Source organism: Apus apus, chromosome 5 (assembly GCF_020740795.1).
Source record: "Apus apus isolate bApuApu2 chromosome 5, bApuApu2.pri.cur, whole genome shotgun sequence".
NCBI classification, from domain to species: domain Eukaryota; kingdom Metazoa; phylum Chordata; class Aves; order Apodiformes; family Apodidae; genus Apus; species Apus apus.
This window is the reverse complement of record NC_067286.1, coordinates 48,478,344-48,491,478: the sequence shown is the minus strand read 5'-3', so window position 1 is coordinate 48,491,478 and position 13,135 is coordinate 48,478,344. Positions and strand designations below refer to the sequence as shown.

The 13,135-nt window shown below is 44.9% G+C and overlaps 2 protein-coding genes across 4 annotated transcripts in view; one reads left to right on the top strand and one right to left on the bottom strand.

Moving 5' to 3' along the window:
- The window catches only part of NRDE2 (NRDE-2, necessary for RNA interference, domain containing), a 29,116-nt gene extending 27,270 nt beyond the window's left edge, over positions 1-1,846 (top strand). For both annotated transcript variants that reach the window (XM_051622599.1, XM_051622598.1), the window contains exons 13-14: positions 179-250; positions 915-1,846. In XM_051622599.1, the coding sequence (XP_051478559.1) occupies positions 179-250; positions 915-1,040 (198 nt within the window). In that variant the 3' untranslated portion in view covers positions 1,041-1,846. The remainder of the gene's footprint in view (positions 1-178; positions 251-914) is intronic.
- Positions 1,847-3,978: 2,132 nt separating this feature from the next.
- PSMC1 (proteasome 26S subunit, ATPase 1) lies at positions 3,979-12,777 on the bottom strand. Of its 2 annotated transcripts, none has more exons than XM_051622600.1 (11): positions 12,680-12,777; positions 11,841-11,894; positions 11,013-11,109; positions 10,504-10,628; positions 9,792-9,977; positions 9,462-9,590; positions 8,451-8,547; positions 8,092-8,281; positions 6,961-7,112; positions 5,070-5,224; positions 3,979-4,287 (listed from the first exon to the last, which is right to left on the bottom strand). In XM_051622600.1, exons 1-11 carry the CDS (start codon positions 12,680-12,682, stop codon positions 4,153-4,155), a joined length of 1,323 nt encoding a protein of 440 aa, XP_051478560.1. In that variant the 5' UTR covers positions 12,683-12,777; the 3' UTR covers positions 3,979-4,152. The 2 variants fall into 2 exon arrangements, with proteins under 2 accessions (XP_051478560.1, XP_051478561.1); XM_051622601.1 differs by lacking the exon at positions 12,680-12,777 and adding an exon at positions 12,043-12,234.
- Positions 12,778-13,135: the final 358 nt, after the last annotated feature.

Here is a 13,135-nt window from a genome sequence, read left to right as displayed (position 1 = left end):
TGAAGACTGTTAACCATGTAAGCTCTGAAATTGCACAGTTACCTCAATACATAGTAATAAGTATTCCTCAGCAGAGGAACACTGAGCTTTTCAGCAGTGATTTCTTTGTCTTAGAGGTAATGGTTTTATTATTTCAGCTGTTACTGCATTAAAGTATGAACATTTTTTTCTCATACAGGCTTCACTAGGAAAAAAAGAAAAAAGTAAAGGATTGTTTTATAAAGCCCTTCAAAACTGTCCTTGGGCAAAGGTAAGCATAGAAAAATATAGATCTGTCATCATACACTATTTTTTTTAATTCTGTATTAAAAAAATAAAAGTTACCATTCAGTAGTTTTTTTAATGAGTTATATGCAAATGGAAGGAGAGATTTTTGAAGAAGTACTGTTAAGATTTTCTGGAAATAAGAGATGCATCTGAAATGGAAACAGATACAGTGGTCAGTCCTGTTTGCATTTCTGAACAGAAAGGTGTTGTGTTGCATGAGGTAAGGAGATAATAAATTCCTCTCTGTGATCTAGAAGTGATCATGTTTTCCAGACCATGTTTTTTCATCAGCGTGGTAGCAGCAGAAATACAGAGGCACACAGAAGTTTATTTAGTTAATAGTATAAGAAATTATTTGTGAGCACCTGCAACTCCTCGGGTATTGTCTGTGTATGCTGCAAATGCTCCAGTGCCTCTTCACCTACGTTTTATCTTTTTGCATAAAATTGTTTAGTAAGAGATGGAAGAGACTTGATGAAACATCTACATCGCTGTCACTGTACTAGTTCTGTTTGTATTATTTTGAAGTGTATGATATTTCTTATGTTCTTGCCACAGAGTTGCTTGCCCATCTAGGTACATCTTTATGCTGTGTTTCTTGCTCTAACAGAAAGATGGCACAGAAAATATTGTAATTGTCTTTCTAGGTACTGTATATGGATGCAGTGGAGTATTTCCCTGATCATCTGCAAGAGACAATTGATCTAATGACTGAAAAAGAGCTGCGAGTGCGGGTACCTCTGGAAGAGCTGGATCTTCTATTAGAGGTCTGAAAGGAGACTGCAGACAAGCAGAGGAAGTACAGAAGCTAGTTCCAAAACTAACAGACCTGTCTCTCTTCAAACAGGAATTCTGTTGGGACTTGGGTACTATGTACTTTTTTAAGTGTTTTTTTTGTTGTTTTCTTTTTTTAAGCTTTTTTTTAAAATTGCTATCAAAATGGGAGTTCTACTAGCTGCAAGTATCTTGCAACCAAGTACTGCATTTTGCCTGCAAATATGCACCCATTCCCCTCAAGTATCCTTCCACAGAAGGATGCCCTCTTACAAATATCTGCCTGTTGAATTTTGCCAATATTTCTTATTCTATTGTTTGAATGTACATTCCCAGAGATCCAGTACATGCCAACTATGGTTTGGTGAGCAGCACAGGAAATAAACATCTGCTAAATGGATGCTCCACTGTCCTCCAGTTGGCAGACTTCAGTAATTTCCTTCAGCTAGGTATGCATGCCTGTGTATATATAACTACCAAGTCAAACAGCAGTTACAGCTGTACATAAACTGTTAGTAAAAGCTAAATCTTTGTTTAAGAAGGCACCCATTTTGGACTTGTATGTTTTGACAGATGACCATTTAAATATGAATATTTATGAAAAATATACCTGCATATTTGAAAATTCAAAAGGAAATGGATTTTTTATTTCTGAAGTTAACAGAACTGTGAATATATTAACAATGAAATTGTACCCATATTGCATCTCTAAGTGGCTCATTTTTGTAGTTGATGAGTCCTTTTTGACTCCAGTGTAGGCAGCCATCGTACGAGAAATAGAAGTGTATCCTGTGCATTGTAAAAAGTACATTTTATTTTTTAAATCCACGCTTCCTTCAGAGATGACAGAGCTTCTGCATTGGAGGGAGGAGTTACTCAGTGCACTGAACAGTAGCATCACGAACTGTGTATGTGTGTGCTTGTTTTTGCTCTCCAGTCAAAGCAGAGCAGAATACCATTTCCTCTAAAGCCCTGGAAGATACCCCTGGAAGAGGGGGGAAGCTTGACTGTGCCTCTCCTCAGAGTCATAGAATCACAGAACAGCCCAGGCTGGGAGGGACCTTGAATGATCATCTATCCCAACCTTTTGTGGGACAGGAAGCCTAGATGAGATTATCTAGCATCTCTCCTATCACATCTCTGTGATCTTGAAAACGTCCAGTGATGGTAGCAATGACTCGTTTCAGTCACTTTTCCATGCATCCCTTTCTGGGCCCTGGTCCCTTTCTTTGCACAGCTTCTCCCTGCTCAGCACTCACGCCACGTCCTTCACCTGGGGTGACCAGAGGCTGTGCACTTAGTCCAGGAGCTCCACTAAGCCCTACCTTTTAATTCAGATCCCAGGTTTTTCTGTTCTTACATGGATTATACTCAGTTTACTTTCTCCTGGTCTGTATTAGTCATCTTGATCTTTATGACTCAAGTTCACAAGTATTGGAGAAAGTGTCAGCAGTTAAATTCTGAATTTAATTTTCAGGTATGTTTCTTTTTCAGTTGCTGTTGTGGCAGACAAGACAGGAGAGCACAGTTCTCAGTTTAGCTTAATACATTACAGCTTTCCTTCAGTCAGTTGAGCCAACCTCTTTGTGGTTGGTGCTTCCAGCCAGAATTAACAGCCATGAGCCAAATAAAGCCCTTCAGCCCCTCAAGCAATGATGAGGTCAACTGCCATGATTAGAAAGTGCTAAAAAATCAGTTTCTTTGTGACCTTTCCAAGGAGACAGTTCTCCTAAGGTTTTTAAGAATGGGTAATAAAACTTTGCTGCTTGTTTTTCTATCTCCAGCTGAAAAACAACTCTATTTCAGGGTTCCTGTCATCCAGATTAAATAGAAGACCCCATTCATCTGTAAGGTTTGTTTTAACAAGGAACCACATAATTTTAACACAGAAAAACAAAGTCTCTTGGCCTTGCTGCTACCATTGTTGTTACAGCACTGGCAGTTAACAAAGGGATTACTCTGTGTAACTCACAAATGTCTCTTCTGGCCAGCATGTGCTCCCACAGAAAGTTTCCAGAACAAAGACTGCATGTTTCTTAACTGTGGTCTGTATATGGGACATTATGTAAACTTTAAAAATCACATGTACAACATTTGCAAATTAATTACTTGGAAATTAACAAGCACTTCACAAAAGTACACTATCCAGAATACTTAATAAGCAGTATGTGCATCACTACAACTTAGTAAATCAGAAATCTAACTCCTATGGGGATGGAGCTGCAGCCAAGAGGGGGGAGGAATTCATGTTAAGATTACACTGCAGAATATCAAGCTTGTGACTTGTAGTTTGACTTTCTCTGCATGCCTGCAGCACAAACCCCCTGCACCTCTAGCACCTGGGCTGGTCAGTGCCTGTGCCTTAACAGCAGGTACACCTTGCCCTTTCTACAGCACAGGGCTGCAGAACCTCCTACTGCATTGGTTCTTTCTAGAGACAGTCTCTAACTCCTGAGTCAAGAAAGCATGTTTACCTAAGGAACCGTAACTCTTGGGAAAAACAAATCCACAATGTTGCCAGTACCTTAATCAAATGTAGTTAGATCTTTAAGAATATCAATTAGTGTCCAGCTTGTTTTCTGATAAGCACAAGTGCTAGACAGAGATGCATGTTTTCCTTAATTTTTATGTATATGTAACTTAGGACCCTGAGGTACTCAAAAGTGACTTTGTGTCCTCATTACTTTACCCCTAAAAAAGAGCTACAGAAAAGTAATTACTTTAAGAACAGCAGCCCTTATAGCTGTAAGAGACTGCCACACCTAACAAGGACTGACAGGCTGAGGACCTGCTTATGTGTTTCCTCACTGTGGCAGCAGCACGCTTTGGATCACTGAGACAAACACTCTCCTGCCACTAGTGCTTTTTCTTGGAAGTAAGTCTCACTAGAGCAACAGACAGTTCCATGTACATAGCAGGGCTCTGCCACCAAAACAGTTCAATCCAAATAGATGTTTATTTGGGAAATGAAGTGTTACACTGGCTGTAAAACCACACTCCACCAGGACTGAACCTCTTGCTGAATGAAATCTAGCTATGCTATGTGGTTTTACACAACTCTCATCTTAGCCACAGAAACAGTTCCCAATAGTCCCCAAAGAGACAGGTGACTTAAAGATACAGCCCCTCTGGGGTCCCCTCCTGCTTCTTGTAGAGAACATTCTCTTTAGACTTTTTGAAGTCTTCATTTGTTACTTTCATGCGCCGTTCCCGCAAAGCCATCAGTCCAGCTTCTGTACAAATGGCCTGCAACAGAGAAGGCAGGAATAAATTACTGGCTCTGTGCAGCCCCTCAAGCCACACCTCAGGAGATGGCAGCATTTTCAAGCTGCTCCAAAGGACTCAGTAGTGGGAGTGAAGTGTGTTAACAAAAATTACATTCCTAAATGATTCAGTGCTGCTGAACTTAAAAGAATCTGGATGCGGCCAGGTGAGCACATCCCTCTGCAGTCAGATTAATGCTTCCATGACAGAAAGGCAGCTTCATAAGAAAGTATTTCCCCCCTGCAAGGAACAGCTACATCCAGGCCTGTAACAGTGGCTTGTGCTGCCCTGCTGCAGTGCTGTGTGTGGTTAAGCTCATTAGAGTGGTAACTCCAGGAAGGGCTCTATCTACTTTAGAAAAGCAGACTATGTATGTTTGAAGCTTCCTAATCTACAGTTCCATTTTCATTTGCTTGCAAGTCTCTAAAAATGCTTCTTAACTTGCACTATTTTAAGTAATATTTAAGATATTTTGCATGTTTCTGAAGGATTCCACATTCCACTTCAAATTTCTGCTTTACTGCTTAAATTTCTTACTCACATAACAGAGGTACTTATCTTGTCAACACAAGCTAGCTGATAGTTACAGTTTTGTTAAGTTTCCCATTTGTAAAGCTATGTGGCACTCATAAAAGGTATTCTAAAGCCACCCAGCTGTCCCTCAGTAACGTAACCACAGGAAGCAAGAGAAGTTTCAGTAGTGTTTTTGGATACAGTAAAATGGGATTTGTGTTTTGAAATACAAACAGTGGTGATGTACAGACCTTAATATCTGCACCACTGAGATCATCTTTTGCCATAATCAGCTCATCCAAAGTCACATCATCTGCCAATGTCATCCTGCTTGTGTGAATCTGAAAGATTCGTTTCTTGGTCTTTTCATCAGGTAGAGGGAACTCTATTTTCCGATCAATACGTCCTGTGCAAAGGAAGAATTCAGACAGGTTTTCTGGATATAGCTTTGGGAACAGAGCAGGAAGAACATTTCAAGGTTAGACTGACAGTAACGGTTTCTTCACACCGCAATCAATCATGTCTTAGAGTGGAAAGTGAGATCAGAGTATTCCGTTTGTAAGGAACAGGCAGCTGCTGGAGCTGACAGACACCATGCTGCGGTGGCACTGCAGGTGAGAGACACCTCAACTGGGATGCATGAAAAACCACAGCTTCCTTGAATCACATGTAAACACAAAAAACAAATGTCATACCACAGGAAAGTATTGATCAAATCCTTATGTTCTTGTCATAAATTGTATTCTGCTCTGGTATTACTTGTAGCTCTGAAGTTTTATTTTCTGCCACACAGACACACAAAACAAATGGCAACCTGAAGAACTATTCCTGGATAACCAACTTCCTTTGCTTGGTATGGTTCAACCTAACTGAAGAAGGAAGGTTTTGCACAAGATATTCTGCTCCAAGTCCCTACCCGTTCGTTGTTCCATTTATGTCAGTAAGAACTTGGGATGTGCTGGCACGCATTGTTCCAACTTCAATCAGCTATCTTTTAAAAGATATTTTCTATCTCTGGCTCACTTGTGTTTTTCTCCAGTGTTACAGTATCTTTTCTAAGAGGGCTGATGGCACCACAAGCTATTCCAGACTGAGAATGGTAAATCACTCTGCTGAGCTGCCAGAGGTGCCCTTGTTGCTCAAGCAACAGTTATAATCTTTATACCAGGCAGGTGCAGGAAGTTTCCTTACAACAAATTTTAGATCATCTTAGCTTGTCTTTTGGTATTAGTATTTTCTCCTCTGTGCTCCAACAGAACTGGCTTTGATTTGGAGGGGCAAGGCTAAGACGATGACAAAACCAGATCTTTAAACACACCTCAGCAACCTCATACCATGGAGGTGTTTTCTAAACTCGAGTCCATACAGTCTAGAGACAGTTCAGAGCTGTTCTTTGTCAAATTCATCTCAAGATCTCATTGCTCTCTGTCCTACCCTGTTACTTTGGAGGGAGTATCTACAATCTCTTCAGTAGTTAATGTTTACTTGAGAACACTAATGAGGGGGCTTATCTTTTTCTTTGATCTCCATGTTACCTTCCACCTTCTGATTTAACAGATCCCACAGATTTATTTAGTTTTGGCACACTTTCAGTGGCCATTTAAAAATACTGCTTGTGCCTGTCCAGCTCTTGGCTCAACAATATGTCAAAGTACGATATTACTTCTCCCTGTCTCACTCCCAAATGACAGCAGCAGGCCAGGTCAGTAAGCAAGCAGACTGGTTTCCCTGCATCAGAACTCAGGCTCTGAGTGCTTAGGCTGAAGTTCTCATCCATGAAGCACAAGTGGTGCTGCCCTACACCTCACCCGGGGGCTGAAGATGTTAACGAGATGGGGCTGCTGCACGACAGCTTACTGTAACAGAGTAGCTGTGCCATCTTAACTCAAAGGAAGAACACTCAAATTGTTTATGCATATGTAAGAGGAATTACTGCATTTCTTCTCTTCCATAGGTTTTTTCCCCCCCATTTGGAAACTTGTGAATTGGTTCTGATTTTAACAGATACAACAACATAGATGGGATGGTGAATAAAGACAAACTAGTAACTCACATTCTTTTTACCAGCCCATGTTTGATGAGTTATGAGAAGTTCTTTCACAAGAAAAGTGGCTTTAGCACAAATGGTGGAAAGTCTCTTACCTGGCCTAATCAAAGCTGGGTCCAGTGTTTCTATTCTGTTTGTAGCCATGATAACTTTAACATCCCCCCGAGAGTCAAACCCATCCAGCTGGTTCAGCAGCTCCAGCATTGTACGCTGGATCTCTCTCTCACCACCTGAATTTGAGTCATACCTTTAAGAAAACAATAGCCAGAAAACAGCACCAGGCCAATTTTAGAACATCACTTAACTGCCACAAACATATAAACAAACATATAAATTGGTGGCTTTTTGTTTTAGACACCCATAGCAGTCGTGGGTTTTTTTAAATTCAATGTTCACCCATAGAAAACAAAAAGCAGGTTTTCAGAATCATATAAAGAGACACTGAACTATTCTTGCAGCTGGGAAAAGTAGTAGCAATTGTGAGGAAATCTGTCCTTCTGCCATTTGTTACATATCTGGAATTTCTGCACCCCCTCCTCATAACAAAGTTAACAAATTAACACAAAAAAAATGAACCCCCCTTATTCTTAGAAGAACATGCATCCACTTCATAGAAAACGGAGCTTGTCCATCAGTTTTCCACTTGAGGGTTTCCCCTCATGCACACAGTTAGAGCTGCACTCCCTTTAGCTTTACTAGCACAAATCCTGCTCTAACTCTGCCCTGGAACACAGGCACCAGTGGCAGGATGTCTGTGCCTTGTAGTTAAGCTATTTCATTTTGCAAACATCAGACTAAATAAGCTGCTTCTCATCCACATTCCACAGCAGCTTAGAGAAACATAACATTTGTGAAGAACTCTGTGTGTAAAGCACTTCACCATTGGTCCCATCCTTTCTACATATGCAGAAATACAAGGACCTCATACATGGTGCCTCTCTCTGTTTAAGACATTCTATCACAGAGATGCTACCATTTAGCAGGAAGACAGAAGTTCAGTCTCTGGTCATATCCATTTAATATGAAAAGGTTGTGATGCACATTAGTTTCAAAGAAATGATTTGAAGATTTACTTGTCAAAATTACTTCCATCAAAAAAGAGTACTATGAGCATGGTAGCAGAGCTAAGAAACTGAGTATCAGTAAGGTTGCAAAAGAAGTGTGTCTAGTAAACCTTGTCCTGCCCTGGCAGTATCTGTGAGTGAGGTGGAAGCAAGAGCAGGTACCTCTTTGTACCGATGGCATCGATCTCGTCAATGAAGACGATGGAGGGCGCGTGCTCCTCGGCCACGCGGAACAGCTCGCGCACCAGCTTGGGGCCGTCGCCCAGGTACTTCTGTATCAGCTCCGAACCAACCACCCTCAGGAAGGTCGCTGAAGTCTGGTTTGCCACAGCTTTGGCTAGTAAAGTTTTACCTATTTTGAGTTGGAAATAAATACTGTAATTAGTTTGCAGGGGAGGGGGGGGAAGTGCTTTATCAAAACAGTCACAGGAAATCTGTGACAGACTTGGCGCCGCTTTTCTACTGAGCAAGGATCATGTATTTTACTCGTGTTAGGACAGCTGTCATGTACTGTAAGATACCTGTGCCAGGTGGGCCATACAGAATGACTCCTTTGGGTGGTTTTATACCCATCTCTTCATAATACTCAGGATGGGTGAGAGGAAGCTCCACAGACTCCTGCAGCACGAGAAAAACAAACTTCAGTATTTGTAAAAAGCCAGTGCTCTCCACCAAAGACCTGTTGGGATCTTGAGAACAGCATCAAAAAAAGTAATTTCTGAAAGTAAAAAACTTTAATAATTTGAAGACAAACCATGAAAAATAAGATTATCTGCTGCCTCAAATTCTAAGGCAGACAGCACTCTATCTGAACAGGTCTTCCTATTGTTTTCACTTGACATGGGGAAGAGAAGCAGTGAGTGTTCCCTCTCCTCCAAACTCACGCTGAGTTTAGAACCCAGGAGTTCTGACTCCCAAACACTCATGGAGAACCTTTAGTTGGAAGGACCTTTCATGACAAGATGCCTTCCACCATGAGTTACCAGATACTACAGATCAGTATTTTAAGAGCATTTGTGATTTTGGATGCTTAACCAAAGCAAAAGCTTGAGTTTTACCAGGGCTAAGATAGAGCTCTGCTGGTAGGAAAAGAAAACCCCACCAACCCAAGAACCAAACACACAACAAACAAATGCAAAAACAAAACAAGCCAGAACAACACTATCCACCAAATCACTAGATTGCCTGGCATCAGGCACTCATACCAACCTCTGCACTTTTTACAGTTTCACTCTCATCTTGCCACCATCAACATCTTTACATGTTACAAAATGTAAGTTATCACACAGATGTTATGAGCTCAGGGCTCAACAGATTGCCCAGCAACCCTGAAAGGTTTCTGGGTGCACAGGCTGTGGACAGGTATGCTACCCACTTCAGAGATTTAAGTCCATGAGTCTGCCTAGCAAAGTCAAATGGAGAAATGCACTAGCAAGACACAGCAGCTGGCCCTGCTGTCCCCCTTCCAAGCTCCCAGCACAACAGCCACGTTGCCAGCCCACTCAGCAGTGTGGATTAGTGCAACTGAATACCTTGATTTCTTGAATCTGGTTGTCAAGGCCACCAATGTCAGCATAAGTTTCTTGAGGAGCTTTCTCCACTTTCATCACAGTAACTAAAGGGTCTGTGTCATCCATCAGGACTCCTATCACAGCATGAACCTAAATCAAGCATGAAGAGTTGTCAAAGAAAGCAAGGAGCATTATTAGTACAAGCTCAACCCTAAACCAAAGGCCTGTCTGTTCAGGTGCAGGAAATAAACAGCATTAGCTCCTAGACCTGACAATCCTGTGATTCTCAGGAAAAAAGGCCAGCTAAAAACAGTACAGGGACTTGTTCTTGATCTCATGAAAACAACTCACCTTATGATTCAGCAAAACAGAGCAGCCTGGCTCCAGCAGATCCTTATCCACAAAGGACAGAATGCTGACGTAGTGCTCCGACCCGACCGAGGTGGACACGATGGCGTGGTTATCATCAATGATCTCCTCCAGGGTACCCACAGACATGGGTGTTCCCCTCAGATCATCCACCTTGGATCTTTCTTCCTGGTGTTGAGAAGAATCCAAGAAACAACTCGAGAACACAAGCAAACCCATTTCACTTCAAGTACAACCCTGGCTCACAAGCTCACACCAAACAGAACAGAACCAGTCTTTGCTACTGTTGCTTTGCTGCTCCAAGAGGCATAAGAGCATGGGCCAGTAAAAAACATCCACTATTATTTTAGACCTGTCCTACTTAGGCAGTTTATGGATGTGCACAGCTAGAATACTCTCTTTCTTTCTTTATTCATGGATATCTGGGAGCTGCACGTTGACAGACCACCAAGAAACAAAAAGCACTGTGGCCTCATCTGTAGTGCCCCACACTTGGACTAAAACTATTAAACCACTAGAAAAAAATTCTGTTTTCTGGACAGCAATTGCGATTTAATGAAGACTTGTAACGGACATAATGCATATGCACTGTCTTACAATCTCATGGCACTTTATTTCCATTGCTCTTGCATGAAGTAGCTTACTTTAGAGCACTTACTGTAATATTAAAAGTAAGGGTTCATTCAAACCTCACCTCCTGTTTTTCTTCCAAAGGTTTCATCTGTTCTTGATTCCTGATAAATTCTTCCTCCATTAAGAGGTAATCTTTAATTCTCTCCAATTTCAACAATTTGAGTCTACACTGTGTGTGAGGAGTCACTGTAACCAAAGTAGAATCACAGTATTTTAGTCCAGGTTTCACACGGTACCAACCACTCACCAACTTATCACCACAAATTCTGCTTTACTTTCTGACAATAATTTCTACCTCAGCAGCAATCAGTGCTTTGCTGGTCCCACGTAACTGCAGTGAAAAAACAGCTTTAAGGATGACATTTCCTCCGGCTTTTTCATTTCAATTTCTCTCTCTTACCCAGGAATCTATTGGCTGCACCTGGCACAACCATCATCTTATTTTGGGTTTCCACATTCATTAGAAATAAAACTACATCCAGCCTCCTGCCTAGTCCTCTGTGACCTGCAGAGGCCTGGGGACAGGGCAGCTCAGGCCCCTGGGGCACCCGCGGCGCTGCCGGCACCTACCCAGGGGCAGCTTGCTGGCAGCATCTGGTCCCTTGGTTTTCTTCTTCTTCTTCCCCACTCTGGTTGGAACTGGGGGTTCATATTTCTTCTTCTTATCCTTATTCACATAGAGAATTCCATGGGGGAAAAAAAACAACCAATCAATCAATCAGGAAATTAACACTGAAAGAGCAGAGAGAGGCAAGTGAGCTCAGCTCAGGCGGAGCGGCGACGTGACAGAACTGCCTCCGCCAGGAACCAGAGCAACAGGGTTCTTGTTTTTTAAGGAAGTTAAACCAAATTATTCTCCCAATTATTTTACAGCCCCTTTTCAAATCTAGGTATCTGCTAGTTTCTAGGGAATGTAGAACACAGAAGGCTAACACCTGAACTAAATCACAAAGAGAACTCCTGGAGGAAAGGATGAGGAAGATGCCGAATCCAAACACTCCTGCTGCACTTCCATCAGGAGGTGACGTGTGCTCAGTCTGCCAGCTCAGGCACTGCTGGCCATGCACACTGCACTTCCAGCCTGGGAAGCCCTCAAATGGCCCACGGCGTGGAGAACAGATTCGTGTTCTTGTTAAAAACACATCACTCCTGCCAAACCATTTCACTTCCCTCCAGTTAAGCCCACTCTTCTATTTCTGAACAGCACCCTGTTTTCTCCAACAGGCACCCACAGGAGACAGGACAGTTCATCAGAACAAGCAAGAGTAATTTTATGTAACTGGGTACAAGAATGAAAAAAAAAAAAAAGGTAAAATAAAGCCCACTGCAGCCAGCCTCTGCAGCAGTTCCTCTGTGCCTCGTCCTACAGGTAAGAGCATTTGCCTTGTTTCCAGTTACCTTGTCATCCTTCTTGCCACCGCCAGGGCCATGCCCACCACTCTGACTTTGACCCTGAGTAAAGAAGAAAAACAACCACAAAACAACAATCAAATGCAAGTACAACTACTATGAAACTTTCAGCCTATGGACAGTGTCATGTAAACAAATGCAAGAATTGGATTTCTCCTATCTGGACAAAGTACCAATATATCCCAGTTACCTGCCAAAACGCAGTGGCTAAGGAGCAGTGTAGGGTCCTAAGCCAGAAACGACACGTTTACCGGTGCGGTTTTGACTTGCAGGGCACCGCTCTGTCTGGCTACCTCCTGGTTCTAGCTCTCTCCCTGCTGGCGTCCAGTCACCAGCGCCGCCAGGTGACGGGTACCACGAGGAGCGCTCCTTCACTCTCCTGCCAGCCAAGTGACCTGCCCTCCCCCCGCCAGCACAACCAGCCCCCGCCGCCACCGGCAGCTTCGCCACCGCTCCCGCAGGAGGCCCGGCCCGCTCGGGGCCATGCCCAGCCCCGCCGCCCCAGCCCCGCTCCCCCGGCAGCCGGGGCCCCGCAGGCCCGCGGCCACAAAGCCGCCCTCCCCCGGCAGCGAGCACGCAGGCGGGCCTCTCGCGGGGCGAGTCCCGGCTCACAGCCCGGCCCGGCCCAGCGGGACCGCCCGCGGCAGCGGCCTGCAGGCCCCGCGCTGCCGGTGACTCGGCAGAACCGCGGGCGCTGGCGGCGGGACGCCTGCGGAGGCCCAGCCCGCTGCCGGCAGAGCCCCCGCGCCAGGCCGCTCCCGCTCCCGCCCCGAGCCGAGCCCGGCCCGGCCCGGCCCGGCCCGGCCGAGCCTCCGCCCCTGCCTCACCATCCTGCTCCGCGCCCGCCGCGCCGGAACTGCCGCGCCGGAAGTACCGGCCGTGCCCGGCGAGGGCGCAGCGGCGCGTCAGGACGGGGCGCGCCGAGGGACAAACGCGGCCGCGCGGGGCCGAGGCGGGCGGCGCCGGCTGCGGAGGCGGGAACGGCCCCGGCCCTGCCCTGCCCTGCCTGCCCTGCCCGGCCCTGCCCGGCCCTGCCCTCCCTGCCCGGGCTCCGCTCGCTGGTGCCCCGTGCCCCGCGGCCGCCGGGCCGGCAGCGAGCAGCAGAGGGCTCCGTCCGCCTGGCTGCGGGCGCTGGGGCTGCCCGCTCCCGGTGTTGCTTTGAAGCGGCCCGAGTCCCCAGCCTGGGGGTGCCGGGGGCTGCTCCCGCGGCGCGGGCACCATCTGCTTGTGTTTTCCGCCCTGCGCACCGTTCACATCGCATCCAAAGCTGTCCTCTCGAGTGT